At 36.9% G+C, this 20,474-nt stretch overlaps 2 protein-coding genes across 7 annotated transcripts in view; both read right to left on the bottom strand.

Moving 5' to 3' along the window:
- LOC306842985 (Fc receptor-like protein 5) overlaps positions 1 to 2,506 on the bottom strand; it is a 51,718-nt gene extending 49,212 nt beyond the window's left edge. For 5 of the 6 annotated variants that reach the window (XM_079374237.1, XM_079374236.1, XM_079374238.1 and 2 more), the window contains exon 1: positions 2,460 to 2,504. In XM_079374237.1, the coding sequence (XP_079230363.1) occupies positions 2,460 to 2,490 (31 nt within the window). In that variant the 5' untranslated portion in view covers positions 2,491 to 2,504. Of the gene's footprint in view, positions 1 to 2,459 lie in introns of all 6 variants that reach the window. The other variant, XM_079374239.1, reaches the window with a different exon arrangement.
- Positions 2,507 to 7,747: 5,241 nt separating this feature from the next.
- On the bottom strand, positions 7,748 to 8,260 carry LOC306876957 (histone H2B-like; the record flags this gene model as incomplete). Its single annotated transcript, XM_079428428.1, has 2 exons — positions 7,748 to 7,753; positions 7,898 to 8,260. 2 exons carry the CDS (start codon positions 8,258 to 8,260, stop codon positions 7,748 to 7,750), a joined length of 369 nt encoding a protein of 122 aa, XP_079284554.1.
- Positions 8,261 to 20,474: the final 12,214 nt, after the last annotated feature.

The following is a 20,474-nucleotide window of genomic DNA, read 5'->3' as shown; positions in this document are numbered from 1 at the left end:
GGGAGGAGTTTAATGTTATTTACAGTCATCTGTTTCAAGTGTCTGTGGATACTTGCTCTGTACCCACTGTCTGGAAACTTTCATTTGTAGTGCCTGTGCCAAAAATATCAAAACCAGCTGTTTTAAATGATAATTGTCCGGTAGCTTTGACATCTATTGTCATGAAGAGTTTTGAAAAATTATTATTGGAACGTGTTCTTTCTGATGTGCGAGACAAACTTGATCCTTTACAATTTGCATTTAGGAGGGGAGGAGCACAGAAGATGCCCTCTTGAATACGCTGCATAGACTTTATAGTCATCTTGATCAACCAAAACGATATGCTCGTGTTATGTTTATAGATTTCTCTTCTGCATTTATTACTAAACGACCACATATTCTAATGGAAAGATTGTTTAAGCTGGGTGTGAATAGTAGACTCATTAGATGGGTTGAGTCTTTTTGACTTGTAGAGTACAGTGTGTTAGGGTAAACTCTGTTTTGTCTTGCCCTATTGTTACCAACACAGGGGCCCCACAGGGAAGTACTATCTCTCCAGTGTTATAGACCCTTTACACAAATGAATGTAGTGGTTCCTCATCTGATGTTTTTAATATCAAATACGCAGATGATATGGCAATTGTTGGTTTGATCACTGAGGATGAAGTGGACTATTGTAGCGGTGTGGATGAGTTTGTTGATTGGTGTCAATCTAGTTTCCTTCAGTTCAACATCAGGAAAACTAAAGAAATAATATTTGACTTTAGAACAAAAAGAGACACACACCAAACAAATAACTGTCAGTGGTGAGGGCACTGAAGTTGTAAATGAATATAAATATCTAGGGTTAATCATTGACGAAAAACTGACATGAGATATAAATACAGCAGCTGTTTATAAGAAAGGGTTGCAACGACTGTATTTCATGCGTAAGCTGCGACAGTTTGGTGTTTATTGACTCTATCGTTCTCTATTCTATCGTTCATTTGTGGAGAGTATTTTGACTTTCTGCTTTGTTTCTTGGTATTTCTCAGTGTCTGTAGTAAATAAGAACAAACCTAATAAAATTGTTAATATGGCCATTAAGATTGCAGGTAAACAACAGCATAGTATGATAAAACAATGTGAATTTCGAGTTGTGAGGAAAAGCCATGCAATTCTTCAGGATGCATCACATCCTCTTTATGGTGAATATGAGTTACTACCATGTGGTCGAAGGTACAGGGTACCATTATTACGGACTGCCCATGCTCAAAGATCCTTTCTTCCAGTATAGCTCTGTTAAATAAATCTTTGTGATATCACAGTTGACATTTTTACATCTAAGGCAGTGACTCTGTTGTTGTGAAAGGGATGTGGTTTGATGCTGGCTCCAATTAATTGGCATTTGTTAATTATTGTTGTTGATCACTGAGGAGTTGCCACAGATATAAAAATAATTTCCGAAAGGATAATAAGCTTAAACTCAATTTTATGAAATTTATATGCATTATCTGAAAGCTGAATAAATAAGCTTTCCATTAATGTATGGTTTGTTAGGATGGGGCAATATTTGGAATTTGAGGGTGCAAAAAAAATCTAAATATTGAGAAAAATAACTTTAAATTGTCCAAATGAAGTTCTTAGCAGTACATATTACTAATCAAAAATTAAGTTAAGTTTGTATATATTTACAGTAGGAAACTTACAAAAATGTATCATACAATGTATTGTTGGCTATTGCTACAAATATACCCGTGCTACTTATGACTGGTTTTGTGTTCCAGGGTCACAAATGATACAGAATGCAGCAGCAACAAGAAAAGTCCTTACACCTCTCTTTATCTCTCCTCATTGGTTAACAGTTACTACTCGCATCAAGTTCAACAGAGTGATGCTTGTCTACTGAAGCAAACCCTCCAGAAGACACTGAAAATATGGTGCACATCTCACTGAATCATTCTGTGATACTTTTGTAACTTTTTAAAATATTTTTTATAGTTTGAGGTTGGTCGCTATACACTGCCATTATATGGACGAGCACAAACAGGATGTTTTTTTTTTAACTTCTCTTTTGTGGTCCAAAGAAGAAAGAAAGGTAAAAGGCATTAGAACAACACCAGAGTGACTGAATTTAAAGTTTGGGCGAACTATTCCTTTAACTGTTCCTCTCTGGTGAAATGCCCTTCCTAACCATACCAGCCAAATTTCTTACTGTATTTAACAATATTCAGTTCAATATTTAAACATTCCAGCAATGGGTTATAACTCATATTTTTCTCTGTAAACTTGTGAAATTATTCCGTAAAACAGTTCCAGTCTGTATTCAGATGTTCGAAGCTGTGTGATGTAAAGCAATATTTGAAACGTTGTATTATCACTTCTCATGTTATTGCCTCCTTAGGATTAATCGCTTTGTGTTATTTCGCATTTGCAAGTTGCTTTAAAAAACTGCTATATGTATAAATGTAAATGTTTATAAAATACAATCAAATACTCACAGAGGGTGAGGGACGGTGCGCTGGACCCCATGCTGCCACAATATTGTGTGTTCAAAACCAGATACTTCTTGTGTTTTTATGATCATTTCTTACGTCAGGGCAGAGGGAGGGTCTTGAGAGAGACAGAAAAAAATATCTATTTTGAAAGAGATATTTAACTTTTCTTTTAGTACATTCAAACACTAAATGCAGCAGCCCCGTACACAGCAGATATCAACAGTATTTTGATCAGACTGGCACACCTACTGATTAAACTAGAAGAAGAGCACCATGTTCCATCTTCATCACCCTCATCTACAGTTAGTTCAGGTCTTCTCCTACAGATTCCTGTAATAGCTAAAGATCATTCTTGTTTAATGGATTTGCCAGGCTTACTATTAGCCTGAGTATGAAATAGCAATAAAAAATATACATTTATAATACATTTCAAAATACAATTTGTTGTTTTCATCCCCCCCCAAAAAAAGGATGAGCACACATGGGTGACTCATGAATGAAGTTGATCTGGTTTTGGCTACAAGAAGATATAAAACATGTTCATTTGTTTCCCACGTGTGTATTAATAATTAAGTGAGAAGTGCACTGAGTCTTCCTGAACAAAAATAGAATGACCAGAAACAGAGCAGAAGTCAAACCACAAAACCACAGCTCAACTTTTTCCCATGTCCTCTAGGAATTCAACTAAGCATGACTGGTAGATAGATAGATGACGCTGACGGCAAAAAACTGCTTAAACATGCAAATCAAACTGACATTAAAAAACTTAACATGGCGTTGATTTGATGTAAACTGAATGTCAAATATTGGTCTACATATAAATTAAACTACATATAAAATTAAATTTCAGGGTGGGATTAACTTTCTATTTTCACCCAATTACCACTGGAACAATTGAATTGAAAATAATGTTACAGTCTCTTGATCAAGTCTTGAGTAATATTTGACGTCAAATTGATGTCAAGGCTGGGAAACTTGACATCCAGTAAATAATAGAATTGCTCACACTGTGGGTAAGTATGACACAATATTGATTGAGACACACAGAAACAACTGGTTAAACCCACCATGTTATTGTTGGCCCTTTGGCAAATACATTTTGTTCCTCTTTTGTAAGTTTCTTTAAATGTAAGTCTCTGCTAATATATATTAAAACTGAGAGAGCATGTGTGCATTAAATGTTAATATGAAGATTTCCAAAGATAAAAGATGATGCAGTGACTAAATAAATTCCTAAATATTCTCATTTTCCAAGTTTATACCCCACAGTTCAAGCCCACGCAGAAATGCTGGGCCAACTAACAACCAGATCTGTTTTCACATCATTCTTTGAACCTGTGAACAAAACTGATAAAAACACACACATGCTGTGACAACAGGTGAAAATGTGATCTGCTCTGCGGTTAAAAACTTAGTTTAAACGGTTTGGGTGGTCTTAGCTGGTCTCCCCGTGTGGCTTACAGTTACAGGAAGTGAAGATCCGTCACGCATATATTGTGCACTTCAAGCTGCCCAAGTTTGCATCCTTGTCATCAAGGGCAAGGCCAAAGGTCAAAGTGTTTGTCCAATGCTTTGAGAAAGAAACCAGCCATTTATGACTATCATTACATCAAATCATGAAGTGTATGCGGTGAACTTGATCAGACAATGTTAAAATAAAAGCTCACTAGTTGCCTATTTTAGTCTCTAAATGCAGTATCTCTATTACATGTGAAGGTTAAGTTTACTCTGAAAAACTGTTTCAACAATTAGTTTTTGTTGTTTTTTTTACTGTAGTTGCGACTGGAGAAAACACCAGCACAAGCAGACAGCAGCTGAGTCTATGGCTGTATCCGAAATCGCCCCCTATACCCTCATTCACTATTCCCTACATTAGTCCACTCATATAGTTCACTTGAAGGAGTGAATGAAAACGAGTGAGTGAATTCGGACACTGAATGCACCGGAAGAACTGCCGCTTTTGCATAGTTTGCTTCCTGTTAAATAATCATTTGATACGGGCAGCTCCAATAGTAAGATTGAAGGTTTTATCTTGAACTCTGTCACAGAAATTATGTATAAACCCTAATAGTCAATTTACAATTAATTTTGTACCTTTGTTGTATTCCACTGTATTACGCCGTGGACGAGTGCTTCTAAAATCAATGAATGGATGATTCAGCTGCGGGCGCCATCTTCTGGTTAGACGTGGGAATTGACTCGGCGCGCGACTCTCACAGTGCATTCTGGGGATTCTCTAGCCGTTGAGTGTACATCGGTTGTACACTCGTTTTTGCGGTGCATTGTGGGATTGAATGAGTGCACTCGAGAACATCCACTATGGTTTCGAACACCACTTAAAATGGCCGTCCCCTCAAATAGTGCACTATTTGAGGGTATAGGGAGCGATTTCGGATACAGCCTATATCTTGCGATGAGATGCACAGCGCCTCCTGGTGCTCATGATGAAAATAAAGGGCTTTTTTCTATTTTTGCTCATTCTGCCTGACAGTGCTACTGTCCTCATGGATCTCCCCTTTTGTGCCTGGAAATCCCCATATATTAAGGCCTACTTGTTATTTTCTTCTCATATTTTGGATAGTCCTTACACAACACCTCTTGCAATAGATCTATATAAGCTATAGTTCAAAAAAAATTATTTAGAGGAGAAAGGTATCTGTGTCCCTTCCTGGCCATACTAAAGGCATTGAGAGTATTCTGGTGGTACAGAGAGATATAAATGAATCGTTTCTAAGAATGATTAAAGCAACAGTACGTCGATCAATGTGCTGTAAAATTATCAATAACAACACTGTATGACACATATACAATCAAAAACAGACAAGTTCAATTACATAAAATGAAGAGTTCCTTTGCAAAAGCAGATAACTCCATTTTTAACAATTTTCAAAAGTCATGTTTTCTCATTGTGCATTCCAGTTAATATAAAAATACAGCTAACACAATCAAAAACAATAGCATAAAAAACATGACTTTTGAAAATAAAAAAAACAAACAAACAAAAAAACGTATCTGTTCTTGCAAATAAACTCTTCAAATATACAAGAACGCCCCATCTTTATATTAGTCCAAATGTTAATATGAGTAGATGTGACTTCAAATTCTGTCTCTGTTCTTGGTTGGGACTCATGTTGGATCCCTGTGAAGACGCCCAAGCAAAAAAAAAAAAAGAGGTACTTTTAACAGAGGAAGGTTAACATACAACAGGTACTTGGAAGTCAGCTGTCATTGAATCGGTCCTGCACCTCAGTAACTGTCTGGTATGCTTCGGCTACCAAACTTGACAAAAATGTTATAGCTGACCATTAGGATGGCTGAGAAAATCATTGGGCCACCCCTGCCCTCCATCCAGACGCGTGTTTACTAGAATGAGGGAACAGGCAGGACGGATCATCAATGACTGTTCTCTTTAAACTTCTCCCCTCTGGTAGACGCCAGACCAAGAACAGTTTAATCCCACAGGCCAACTCAATCATATATAAAATACATGTGGTTTACAGGCTTGTGCATGAGAAATGGTTTCTTTTCAGAGAGAAGATATCAGCACAGAGATGGTTCTACTCACGAGCATGTTTATGATGACCACTACGGAAGCGTATTGCATTCACTTGAGGAAAAAAAATCTACTCTGTTTTTCTGAATTAACGACTTAATTATCTCAGAATTACGAGATAATTTTTCATGAAAAAAAGTTTTTGCTCTGTTTTTCTGAATTAACGACTTAATTATCTCAGAATTACGAGATAATAATAAAAAAAAAAGTTTTTGCTCTGTTTTTCTGAATTAACGACTTAATTATCTGAGAATTACGAGATAATAATAATAAAAAAAAGGTTTTTGCTCTGTTTTTCTGAATTAACGACTTAATTATCTCAGAATTACGAGATAATAATAAAAAAAAAAGTTTTTGCTCTGTTTTTCTGAATTAACGACTTAATTATCTGAGAATTACGAGATAATAATAAAAAAAAAAGTTTTTGCTCTGTTTTTCTGAATTAACGACAATTATCTGAGAATTACGAGATAATAATAAAAAAAAAAGTTTTTGCTCTGTTTTTCTGAATTAACGACTTAATTATCTCAGAATTACGAGATAATAATAAAAAAAAAAGTTTTTGCTCTGTTTTTCTGAATTAACGACAATTATCTGAGAATTACGAGATAATTTTTCATGAAAAAAAGTTTTTGCTCTGTTTTTCTGAATTAACGACTTAATTATCTCAGAATTACGAGATAATAATAAAAAAAAAAGTTTTTGCTCTGTTTTTCTGAATTAACGACTTAATTATCTGAGAATTACGAGATAATAATAATAAAAAAAAGGTTTTTGCTCTGTTTTTCTGAATTAACGACTTAATTATCTCAGAATTACGAGATAATAATAAAAAAAAAAGTTTTTGCTCTGTTTTTCTGAATTAACGACTTAATTATCTGAGAATTACGAGATAATAATAAAAAAAAAAGTTTTTGCTCTGTTTTTCTGAATTAACGACAATTATCTGAGAATTACGAGATAATAATAAAAAAAAAAGTTTTTGCTCTGTTTTTCTGAATTAACGACTTAATTATCTCAGAATTACGAGATAATAATAAAAAAAAAAGTTTTTGCTCTGTTTTTCTGAATTAACGACAATTATCTGAGAATTACGAGATAATAATAAAAAAAAAAGTTTTTGCTCTGTTATTCTGAATTAACGACTTAATTATCTCAGAATTACGAGATAATAATAAAAAAAAAAGTTTTTGCTCTGTTTTTCTGAATTAATGACTTAATTATCTCAGAATTACGAGATAATTAAGTCATTAATTCAGAAAAACAGAGCAAAAACTTTTTTTTCATTAAAAATTATCTCGTAATTCTGAGATAATTAAGTCGTTAATTCAGAAAAACAGAGCAAAAACTTTTTTTTAATGAAAAATTATCTCGTAATTCTGAGATAATTAAATCGTTAATTCAGAAAAACAGAGTAGATTTTTTTTCCTCAAGTGAATGCAATACGCTTCCGTAGACCACTGACAAGATTGACAATTACAAAATTGATAACAGCACTAATAATAAATACATCAAACTCCACATTTTGATGCAGAGGTATTTTACAAACTTCTCTCAGCAGCGACCATCCGGTGTCACACGTGTAACTCATCTGAAACCGCTCAATACAATCCACAAAAACACTTTAAGAGTCATTGCATTAAACACACTCCACTAAGTTGCAGAACACTTTTTTTTTCTTTTTAAGTAAACAATACAAATAATTCACTATTTCCAGACTGTTGGTTAATTCCCTGTATTATGGCTATTTAAAAAAAAAAAAAAAAGTGCAGTGAAGCACTTTTGAAAGACAACATGGGTGGCTCTTAAAAGAGCCTTTGTGTCTCTGATCTGTCTCTGTTCTTGGTTGGGACTCATGTTGGATCCCTGTAAAGACACTCAAGCAAACTGTGTATTTGGTCACAGCCTTGGTGCCCTCAGACACGGCGTGTTTGGCCAGCTCTCCGGGCAGCAGCAGACGCACGGCGGTCTGGATCTCTCTCGATGTGATGGTGGAGCGCTTGTTGTAGTGAGCGAGACGAGACGATTCACCGGCGATGCGCTCGAAGATGTCGTTGACGAAAGAGTTCATGATGCCCATCGCCTTGGAGGAGATCCCGGTGTCAGGATGAACCTGCTTCAGCACTTTGTACACGTAGATAGCATAGCTCTCCTTCCTGGACTTTCTGCGCTTCTTTCCTCCTTTGCCGGCGGTCTTGGTGACGGCCTTCTTTGAGCCCTTCTTGGGCGCGGACTTCGCGGGTTCAGGCATGATGCTCAGTTCAGAATAATTCGAGCTGAATAATTTTCTTCTTCTTCCGTTTTTTTGGCGCGTTGCATTCATTGTGCATATCGCCACCTACCGTTGCTGTTATGCAGTCATGATTTCTTATGATCAGTTTTTTTTTTTTTCTCTCTCTCTCTCGCCTCTTTCTCACATATCCATCCATATATAGACTTTTTTGATACTCCATCCCATTCCATCTCCCAAAGCCCCACCTGGCGCTGCGTGTTCAGCTCCTCCAGACTGGACCCTAAAATCTGGAATAGACCAAAGCATCCTTACTCTATATTAAATCCTTTCACTTAATCCAGTAGTACATATATATTCTATTAGTATTCTATAACCTACTCTATCTCTATTAAAATCATAACCTAACAAATATTCCAAATCCTTATTTACCTTAATTTACCTTTCATTTAAATATATAAATTCCTTTCTTTCCCCACCTTTTACAATCATATATCACATGCTCCACTGTTTCTTTCTCCCCACAATTCTCACATAAACCAGTCTCATGAACTCCAATTATAAAGAGCGATGCGTTCAATCCTGAGTGTCCAAGTCTCATCCTAGTCATTATGACCTCTTCTTTCCTATTTCTACCGTTTATACTTTTCTTAGGATCTACCATTTTTTTAATATTATATAAATGCCGCCCCTTATTATCTGTATTCCATTTTTCCTGCCACTCTTTAATAATATTTTACTTAATAATAGATTTAACTTCACTTTTACTTAATGGAACATTAAAATCTATTTCTTCCCATTTTAAATAATTTTTTGCTAATTCGTCAGCAGATTCATTACCAGCTACTCCTACATGCGCTGGCACCCAGCAGAATCCAACTACTACTCCTTTCTTTTGTATTCGCCATAATAATGAAAATATTTTGCACATCAAATCTTCTCTGGAAGTGCAATGAGTATGTTGATGTTAAAACAGAAGCAGAGTCAGAGCATATCACTACTCTGTCTGGCTTTACCTCCTCTACCCATGTTAATCCTATTATAATAGCGACCATTTCCACAGTATATATTGACAATTTAGATGTTAATCGTTTAGATATTGATATTTTAAACTCCGGAATATACACTCCTATTCCTGTTCTTGGGTCTTTAGATCCATCAGTATAGATGTGCATACTTGCATAGAATCTTTCCTGTATGTACTTATTAACATGGTATTTAATCATACCCATTTCCTCCCATTCCTGTTTCTTATCTAATATCTCTAAGTCAATTTTGACCTCAGGGATAATCCACATTCAATATTTGCAATCTGATATTTCTCTGCTAACTGGTTTATCTTCCATCCATATCCTCTCCCGTTACTACTTAAATATTCCCAACAATTATTTAAAACATCTTTAGCTATACTTTCTCCAGCGTAACTCTTTAAAGATGTCCAAAATACCAAAGACAATTTAACTCTCCATAATCTCAATGGCATTTCATTCGCCTCTACTAATAATGCATTGACTGGAGTTGTTTTAGTTGCTCCTAAGCATATTCTAAGAGCTCTATATTGGATCCTATCTAGACTTCTTAATAATGATTCTGTTGCTGACCCATAAATCATGCATCCATAATCAACTGTAGAGCTGATCAAGGCTTGATAAATAGTTAGCATTGAGTTTCTTTCTGCTCCCCATTCTTTCCCAGCTATTGCCCTCATCACATTTAAGATCCTCCGGCATTTTTTATCTATTTCCTCAACATGCTTTTTTCCAGGTATATCCAACCACATTCCTAAATATTTAAAAATGTTTAACTTGTTCTAAAGGTTTTCCATACAACAATAATTCAATATCCTTATAATCTTCTTTTTTCCTACTGGGACTTCAAATGTTCTCCTTCTCCCCACTTATTTACTTTCTTCAAACTAACTGCTAAACACCGCTCCTCCTAAAACCACGTTGTGCTTCGTCGACTTCCAGACCAACTGTTTCCACGCAGTCTCTTCAAAATCTCTCCTGCGCGGATTCAGCTGAATAATTTTTATTACAACACGAGTTGTTATACACTGTCCTATGCAAATTCTAAAAAGTAAAACGGCGATCTGTGATTGGGTATCTCCATGGACCAACCCACAGAATGATCTCATTGGTCACAGTAAAGCCAATCAGAGATTATAAAATGTAAATCCCTCCCATCGCCTCATACTTCACATCTACCCCCATTCACTTCTGTTTGATTTTCCCGCATTTTTTCGGATTTGATAAACTTTGTCACTGTCTGATGATACAATAAGAACTAATAATTATATTTTATTTGAACTTCTAATTATAAGGAAAAATATAGTACTATTTAATCCTAAAACGTTAGTTAATTATATAACTATATTTGAACAATAACCATTAACAAGTTTAAAAAATCAAATAAAATAAAAAATACACCATTTGGAAACTTCTTTGAGTGAAAAGGTGTGTGTCTCTTAAAAGAGTCGTCGGGGTTTAGTTTAGTGCAGGAATCCGTCCCGAGTGCGTCCCTGTGGTTTCAGAGCAGACACAACATCCATGTTTCTAAAAGTATAGCCATAGTGGGCCTCACTTTACGGGGACTATGGGTGGAATATGAAAAGTCAGAGCAATACACATTACTTATATTTTCACATATTTCACCAGCTTCTTCCAGCTCATTACACATTGTCATTTGTGAATTTCTATCTTCAGAAGCTGCTTGTAGCGGGAAAATGACAGAAAATGTCTTTAGTTTAAAAGGTCTGAATAAAGAGTTGAGTTGATGGTTGTGGTTGGACTTTCTGCTCTGTGGTTTTAACCAGAGTGGGGATGATATTTGTGCTTTTTCTGCATCTTTAGTTTCATAAACCTCAACATACTATCAGAAGAGCAAAAGATTCACAGAAACATGTGCATTTCATTTTCATTGACTTCCCCTTATTATATTTCCATCTGTCTGTGTTCAGGAAGGCCTGAATGAAGCACCACTTCAACTAACAATTTCTGACATGAAATTGTGCTTATTTTAAAGGGGGAAGAAATAAACATTTTAAATCTTGTTGTGGTAAATCAAAATCACTGTATAAACCTCATGTCTCACTTGTTTTTGAGTATATGTGTCCACTTTAAGTCATGTATAAGCAAATGTAATTGTTGGCGAGAGAATACCTCGGGAAGAGCCTGCTTTACATGAACAGGCCTATATTAGATGTCACACCATGATTTCACTTTATCTGTGTGTGGCTGTGGCATTGTGAACAGAGAAAATAGCGCAGTTTTAGAGCAATTACTGGAAGAACACGAAACAGTCTTTTTCAAGAGAAACTGAGATCTAACAACTTTTATGCACTAAAAGAGTAACTATCTTAGCATGGATCTCTTTTTCCTTTCTATTTCTTATATTTCGCTGTAAAGTTTTGTCTCCTCCCTCAGCTCTTCTTGAAGTGTGAAATTGTTTAAACACAGGAAGTTTCTGTTTCAGCGCACGCATCTCTGTTAAAACAGTCTATTAATGTGTCAGTATGGGGTCCGGTGCACTTCCTCTCATACTATGTGAGTATTTCATTATATTTTACACTATCTTCTGTTGTCGTTGTTGTTTCTGCTTTTGATACAATGTATTTGAATGGTTGTGCTAGGAGGGTCTATGAATCTACAGTCTTGCTGTTCATTTTATCATTCATTGTTTAGATTCAATGTGATGATATGTTGAGTTTCAGAGAACATGAATTTATCTGTGCTGCATGATGGAGGCCCTGTGGACATGTGCTTTTGCTTGGTCTTATTGGAATACTCGCTCTTCTTATTTTCAGCAGTTCAGTTAAATCAGATGTATTTGTTAATATAGGTGTGGTGTTGCATGGTATTGTGTCTTTAAATAGACCCTCCTTTAGAGTCTCAGAGAGTTTGAGAACAGAGGCCAAACACGCAGTCAGCTTCTCTATCACTTCTCATTCTTTATCCCCCCCCCCCCCCCCTCCCCCCCCCCCAAAAAGGCTCTGGACACACTTAAATGTCACATTTAAAATGTCTGAATGTCATTGCATTAAACTCAATATATCAAACCAAGTGGCATCTGCCAATAAATTATGCTCATTATGTTCTTAAAAAATAACTTCGGTTTTCTGATATCCTCTCCCAATTATTTTTAACCAGTTTGTCTCAACGTCCTTTTTAGTGGATGTATGAAGTCAGTTCTTCTCAAGATCACACAGGTGTCCTAACCGAATTACCAAAAATGTTGCTCATTGCATATGAATATGTTCCACTAATCACACATCCACAATCAGAAAGTGTCTTCAATCAGAGAGACTTTGATCTTTATTTTGAAAAACATATGTATACACTTTATTGTAAAATGTATTGAGTAAAACTGTGATTGCTAAGTTTCTTAAATGCCACTTGTTTCTTTCTGGTTCACTTTACTATGTGTGAAAACACTGAGTGTCCAAATTGTTCTTGAGTGTCATTTAACTCAATTTGAGTCAAATTTAACACTCCTGAAATGTATATATGACTCCCTCCATTGTGGAGTTAAAATAACACTTTCTAAAGTGTGAAATATATACATTAATTACAGAGTACATGTAAACTCTTATGGTGTTCAAATGTACTCTGTGAGTAATGGACATATTTCACACGTTAGAAAGTGTTATTTTAACTCCACAATGGAGGGAGTCATATATACATTTCAGGAGTGTTAAATTTGAGTCGAACTGAGTTCATTGTTCATTGTGTGGTCCATGTTCAGGTAAAAAAAAAAAAAAAAAAAAAAATCCACAAAACAATGCATGTCTATATTTGTTTATTTTAATTGAAACATTGCAAATCTTTTTCCCTGCACCAAGATGTCTTCACATTCAGTGTTTTCAATACATGTAAAGAACATGTTCTTACAACAATTAAAACATAATGTCAGCAAATCAATGCAAAGGCACAAAATACATATATTTTTTTTATCCATATATAGTGTTTATAGTGCTTACGTTTATCTGCTTAAACAACAGCATCTCATTCATTACCATCAACGCTGAATGTATGTTAATGCTCACTGAACAAAGTCTGTGCCAATGGTGTTCGGACCTCCTTGGAGTAGTCTCTTTTTTTCAGCACGACAACATGTGGATCTCTGCAGTTTTCAGCCAAGCAAGAAATCCACTCCCACTTATAGCATCACAAAAGTGCTTCTGTAAAATAGGGGGAGGGTGGGGGGCAGAATCATATCAAAACTATTAACAGGTGAAATATCAGAGACAAGTATCAATTACAATAATAGTTTACTCAAAACATTTACCCAAGAATTCTGTCATCATTTTTTTTTTTATCCTAATGTGATTCCAAACCTGTATGGCATACATGTCATGCATAGTGTCTGTGGAACAGCATGAGTATAAGTAAAGAACAACTCAGGTGAACAATTTGTTTTAAGGGATAGTTCACCCAAAAAAATAAAAATGATTTAATCATTTATTTACCTTTTTTCTTGTTCTAATGCTGTGACCTTCTTCCTTTTTCAGAACATGAAAACCATTTTTTTTTTTTTTTTTTAAATGTCCCACACTGCTTTTTCATATAATGGCAGTATGGCGATTAACATCAAGCTTTTTAAAAAAACATGCAAAAGTATCACAGAGTGGTCCCACATGACACGATATATACGATAGGGTCTGGTGAGAAACAAACTGAACATATTATTTGCAGAATATCCTGACCTGACTGGTGGTCTCTGTGCATGAATGCGCATTCATGAGACTCTATTAGCAAAGTAGATCAGTCTAACTCAACCAGGAAAAGTACACAAGTTGTGAAAAATTAAGATGATACAATTTATGTGCTTTTTTTCTCTGAGGTAAATATATTTGCTGTGCTCATTGCAACAGGAATTATCACGTTCATCTTTCAGCTGTCATTTTGACTGACATGACAACCGAAGCACTGGTCTGGAGTCAGAGAAAAAGATTCAACTCATTGAAGAAAGTACACAAATATCCTTTGGGGGATTTCTATGTGTTGTTTTTTTGTCACATTTTTATTAATCTTGAACTTGTGAGCAATTCAGAGCGAACTGAACTAATAGTGTCTCATGAACACACAGTCATGCACAGAGACCAACAATCAAGTTAGGATATTTGTTAAATAATATGTAAAATTTCAGTTTGTTCACACCACCTTATTGTATACCCGCAGGACACTTGAAATATACAGCTCATGATGCATAAGACCACTCTACTATACTTTTGCTTCTATTTTAAAAGCTTAATGTTAATCGCCACAGATTGACATAGATGGACAAGCACAATCGGGACATTTTATTTTTATCTCTTTTGTGGTCTGAAAAAGAAAGAGGTACATACGACATTAGACAAACTCAAGGGTGAGTATAATGATTATTTTCATTTTTGAGTGAACTATCCCTTTAAGGAAAAACATTTAACTCACTGTACGTGTATATTTTTTTTGTAAAAGGAACTGGAAAATGAGTCACAATTCCTGAATTTCATCCTGATCTCACTGCACTGAGGCAGGGCTCCGTCTATCAAAATGAATGCACACAAATGGGACAGCACATAAATAAATGACAGTACAAGTATACCAAAAAATCATATCTGATCTGTAGTTCATGCTACTCATGTGACATATTCCAAGTCTAGTGATGGCACAAATTCACTTTGAATGATGAACAATTTAACTCACTCAGTATAGAGAGTTTGAGTATGTTGAAAGTTATTTTCAAACATATACATATGAATATATGAAACATACACACACAAATATGAAATATATATGGAAAAATCACTCAAATCCAATATAGTGACGCATCAACATTATGAAAACTCATTCAATTAATGCTTAACATAATCACACAATTTGGTAAGTAGATACAATAAACAATTACTGATATTGTATCTTTTAGATTTGGGCAGTTTACTGTGGTTTGATTTGACATCAATTCAAATTTCATCAGTGAGAAACATTTCAGATCGTTTAGGCACGCACAGCATACAAATACCATTATTAAATAATATTATTTTCTAAAATACATATAGTAAATGAAGTAAAACAGGTAAAACGCTTACTTCTTGTCTTTCTCTTTTCTAAGCGACCTTCGCATCTGCACTAACTTACATAGCATTTCAAATCTGTGAGAAAAGTTTAGGCTCGTTTAGGCACGCGTAGCATTTACATATCGTCATAAAGTAATATAATTTTATAAAATACAATATGTAAATAAGGTAAAACAATTACTTTTGGTGTTTCCCTTGATAAAACCAACTTCCCAAACTGCTCCCCATCGCGAATGAAAGAAAATAGCTCTCTGAGAAAAAGTTTAGCAGAGCACAGCACATAAATACAGCTATAAATCAAATATGATGTTATAAAATACATATATTCAATTAGATAAAAACACTTATTTTCGGATTTCCCTTGTAGAAAAGAAACAACGTCCTCATCTGTTCCGCCTCGCGAGTGAAAGGAAATGTCGTTTATGCACACAGCAAATACATTAAATATCGTTATAAAACGATATGATATTACAAAACACATTTTGTGAGTAAGATTAAACACTTCATTTCGCAGTTTTCCAAATAAAATGGCGCCTGTGAAAAATATTTCAGATGGATCAGGCGCTCACACGAGCAAATGTCCCGGATGTGACTGCGCAGTGTTAATAAGGGTGACTCTCTGTTTTTACTCCGGCCAGAGGATGCTGTTTACACTAGCTGCTGTTAATCCTATAAAATTCAATACCACAACTTTAACACTTTACGCTAAAAGTCCTCAACACTAGGATTTTAACACTGGAGATTTTGCTGTGCACCTTTATTTATAAAGTGCTTTTAACAATACAGATTGTGTCAAAGCACTTAACAGTATCAAATTGGAGGACAGAGTGTAATAATAATAAGATTAAACACTCAATTTTCAGTTAAAGGCATTTCATTATTGAATTCAGTGATGTCATTGTCTAGCTCAGTTTAGTTTAAATAGTATCTATGAAGTGTCCTCAACTGAGCAAGCCAGAGGCGACAGCGGCAAGGAACCAAAACTCCCTCTGTGACAGAATAGAGAAAAAAAAGCCTTGGGAGAAACCAGGCTCAGTCGGGGGGCCAATTCTCCTCTGGCCATGATATTATTGTATATTTATTGTTTAATTATTGATTTAATTAAAATTTTAAATGTATAAATGTATTATATTTCTATTTTTATATTGTTGCAATTTCTAACAATAATAGTATTATGTAGTTAGGTATTTTATAATATTTTTAATTATTTTGTTTTATTTTTAGTTTTATTGTATTTTTAGTCAAGGTCTTCACTGGGGATATGTCCCCGGGGCTAACCCAGGTGTCCGGCCTCCACCGACAATCAGGGCCGCAGACATCATCTCCCGACGCCAATCCACCATCTGATCCAGACACGGACTGAGAAACTGAATAAGAAAGAAACAGACAAATATTAGCGTAGATGCCATTCTTCTTACGATGTATCGAGTACATCGTGTGTTATGAGGAGTGTTCCCGGTTCTGGTTGATCTAATTAATGCAGCCTAACAATCCTTTAACGGATTTGAATAATAGAAGTGTAGTGTGTTATGTGTAAACCAGGTTAAAGAAATATGTCTTTAATCTAGATATAAACTGACAGAGTGTGTCTGCCTCCCGAACAGTGTTAGGTAGATTGTTCCAGAGTTTGGGTGCTAAATAGGAAAATGATCTGCCGCCCGCAGTCGATTTTTATATTCTAGGTATTATCAAACGGCCAGAGTTTTGAGAACGCAGCGGACCTAACTGAGGAAGAAGAATTGACAGAGCAGCTGTCAAGTGTTAGATGTTCTAGATTATTACATGTGGGGTTTTTAGGTCTGATAATTAACACCTCTGTTTTTTCTGAATTTAGCAGTAAGAAGTTACTCGTCATCCAGTGTTTTATATCGACTATGCATTCCATTAGTTTCTCAATTTGGTGTGTTTCACCGGGCCGTGAAGAAATATAGAGCTGAGTATCATCAGCATAACAGTGAAAGTTAACACCATGTCTCCTGATAATATCTCCCAAGGGTAACATGTAAAGCGTGAAAAGTAATGGCCCTAGTACTGAGCCTTGAGGTACTCCATATTGCCCTTGTGATCGATATGATACCTCTTCATTCACTACTACGAACTGATGGCGGTCTGATAAGTACGATTTGAACCATGCTAAGGCACTTGCACTAATGCCGACAAAGTGTTCTAGTCTATTTAAAAGAAAGTTGTGGTCGATAGTGTCGAACGCAGCGCTAAGATCCAGTAGAACTAATAAAGAGATACAGCCACGATCAGATGAAAGTTGTCCTGGAAACAAAACAAAGAGCATAACTGTGACAATGTCTTGAATGTGTAAAACCATGTCATGAGGCAGCAACAGCTTCACAGTATACTTCACAATACACAGAGACTGTCAAACAAGCACATGTCGAACATCTCTGTCAAAAAAAAAAAAAAAAGAAATAAAAAAATATGTGTGAAATTCATGTTGCAACCATAAAGCAGGGAAACGCATGAGAAGCAGCAGTGATCGTAGATGAAGAGCAGTGACACCAAAAGATGTGTCTCATGCTTCAAGCTGCCCAAAATAACGTAAATTTTTTGCTGTCTAAATAAAACTGAGTACCTCTACTCAGTGTGTATGTATGTGTTTTTATTCAGCCAAACAATTTTCCCACATTGATTTAGTTCCAAATATGAGAGTAAAAAACACAAGCTCTTGCAGGAGCACAGACTGACCACAAGATGGCATGCAAAGCAGAATCCTACAGATGTAAGATTCTTTATAATGTATTATATTCTGTTCTCACCAATGCGTTACTTAAGCAAAGGGTTAACAGATAGCGAACAAAGAAAACTCTAGAAAGCAGTCTTGTGACCTTGGTGACTTTACTGGTTATTTTTAACTGTAAAACTACAAACAAAGAATAAAATTATGTGTAAGCATTTTATTTATATCTATGACATATACAGTTAAAGACTTCTTTCTTGTACTCCTGCGTTGGGCGCTTACTTCTACAACCACGTACCGAGACAGAATCCAGGACCTAATACAGAAGGCAGAATATGGAGATCGCTGCATGCTTTGCCATCCTGGCCCGCCTAGATCTCCCGCTGGAGGAGTTTGCGCAAGTGTTCATCGGGCTCGTTATGTGGACGGGGCTAGACGATGCAACGCTCAACTCTCTGTTCTGGATCGGGGCCAACTACCATCGCCTCGTGGACCTCCCAAACACCACCGGACTCAGCTGGAGGGAAGGGATCCTCCGGTGTCTGGAGAGCTATCCGTGGCGAAGTCGATACCGCTGCCATTCGCAGGGAAATCAACGCCGCCATCCGTGGCTCACTCAAGCCTGCCGTTTGCAGGGAAACAGCAGAAGACCACCAGGCCGGAGTAGACAGAGAGCGGAAGACCACCAGAACAGGGAAGAAGACCACCATAGTGAAGCAAAAGACCACCATGGCAGAGCAGAAGACCGCCACGGCGGAGCAGAGACCCATAGCAGAGACTGGGACCTAGGGGAAACTGAGACACAAGAGACAGGCAGAGCATATATGGCCTCAAGGACTGAGGTAGGGAACACAAGAAGTTCATTGATAGTTTCCCTGGTGACAACTGAACGGACAGACAATTCATAATCAGATTTGACTGCAGAATATATACCAACAGACCAACAGTTCAAAATTGGATGTATTGACTGGTACTGGATTGGCAGAAAGATCAGTGATTGAAGCTGGATGGACAAACTGTTCATGATCGGGTCCTTTGACTGTAACTGGACAAACAGACAGTTCATAATTAAATGCATTGGTTGGAATGTGACTGGCAGATAGCTCACAATCAAAGGGATTGACAGAGGCTGAAGTAGACAGTTTAGTGACAGAAACTGGCAACACAGGCAGTTCAAAATCAGACTCATTGAGGGAAACTGGACTGGCAGGTAGTTCACATTCAGACCAGTGTTAATTTTGACAGGCATTTTTGATTTAGTCTTAGTCTTTATTTGAGATGAAAATGCTTAGTAGTCTTAGTCCCATTTTAGTCATTTGAGTCTTTCATAGTTTTAGTCTAGTTTCAGTCAACGAAAACTCATTGCATTTTTGTCAATGTGATGAGTCGGCTGCCTCCCCCTTTACTATCATCACCACCCCGTCCCGTATTCGCCGCCCTTCACCAGGCTCCCGACGGGAGTGGGTGTGCGAGAGAGGACGGGCGCTGAATAGCCACAGCTGGCGGCGTGTGATGAGGCGCACCTGATGTGAATGGAGCCTCATTACCGCCACTGCTTAAATGCCGAGCGCGCCTCTCCTCGGGAGACCGGTCTCTTCCCCGTGCATGCACGCTGGTGTCCTCGTGGGTCCAGGAAGGGAGCGTCAAGGGATTCCCCGCACCTCCAGAGACGTGAGCTGCCGGACCCGCAGTCCGGAGGAAAGCCAGCACCCGTTAGACGGCTGACGGGCCAGGATGCCGGGCCGTCGAGTCCCCCGGAGGAGCCGCGGCCAGCAGATGGATTACGCCGCTCAGAAGAAGCCGCCGCCACTCGTGCCCCGGCCCCCGAGATGGGAGCGCGTGCGGCCACCGGACTCCGCCCCTTGCCTGGCCCCTTCCCTCCTGAACACTGCCCTCCTTCACAAGCCCCGCAGCACGACGAGGACACCAGGTCCCCCTTTTTATTTTCGATACTTTCCCCCCTTTGGACACTTTATTTTGATATTTTTGTTTAATAAAAGCCTCTCCGAGGCCAGTGACGCCACACCCATTGTGTCTGTCGTTTGCTCCTCCCGCCACATCAACTTTTAGTCATTACTTTTAGTGAAACTGCAGTCACCAACATTTATTTTGGTAGCTATTTTATATGTAGTATTCTAACAAAAATAGTCATCAATACTTCTCTGTTTAGACCAAATCAGTTAAGCTTATGAGAAATTTGAATCAAGGATTGAATTGGAAAAACTGGAATAAATTTTCATTATTTGGTAGAGATACAAATTAAACTTATTTTTCAGATACAGTAGGTTTATTTAACAAGTATACATTTATTTAACATCTTTTGTTGGTTAAAATTGATGACACAGATAATTAGGAATGCTGTCCGTTTAAGATGGAAGGTATGCATGACACACATTCCGTTTTCACCCACCTGTTTACGCTCACTTAAACCATAACCGACTGTATTTACGTGAGATACTCTGACTCTACACGATAGACATGTGGAC

This window comes from Barbus barbus (assembly GCF_936440315.1).
Source record: "Barbus barbus genome assembly, chromosome: 2".
In the NCBI taxonomy this organism is placed as follows: Eukaryota; Metazoa; Chordata; class Actinopteri; order Cypriniformes; family Cyprinidae; genus Barbus; species Barbus barbus.
This window is presented reverse-complemented; position numbering and strand designations above follow the sequence as displayed.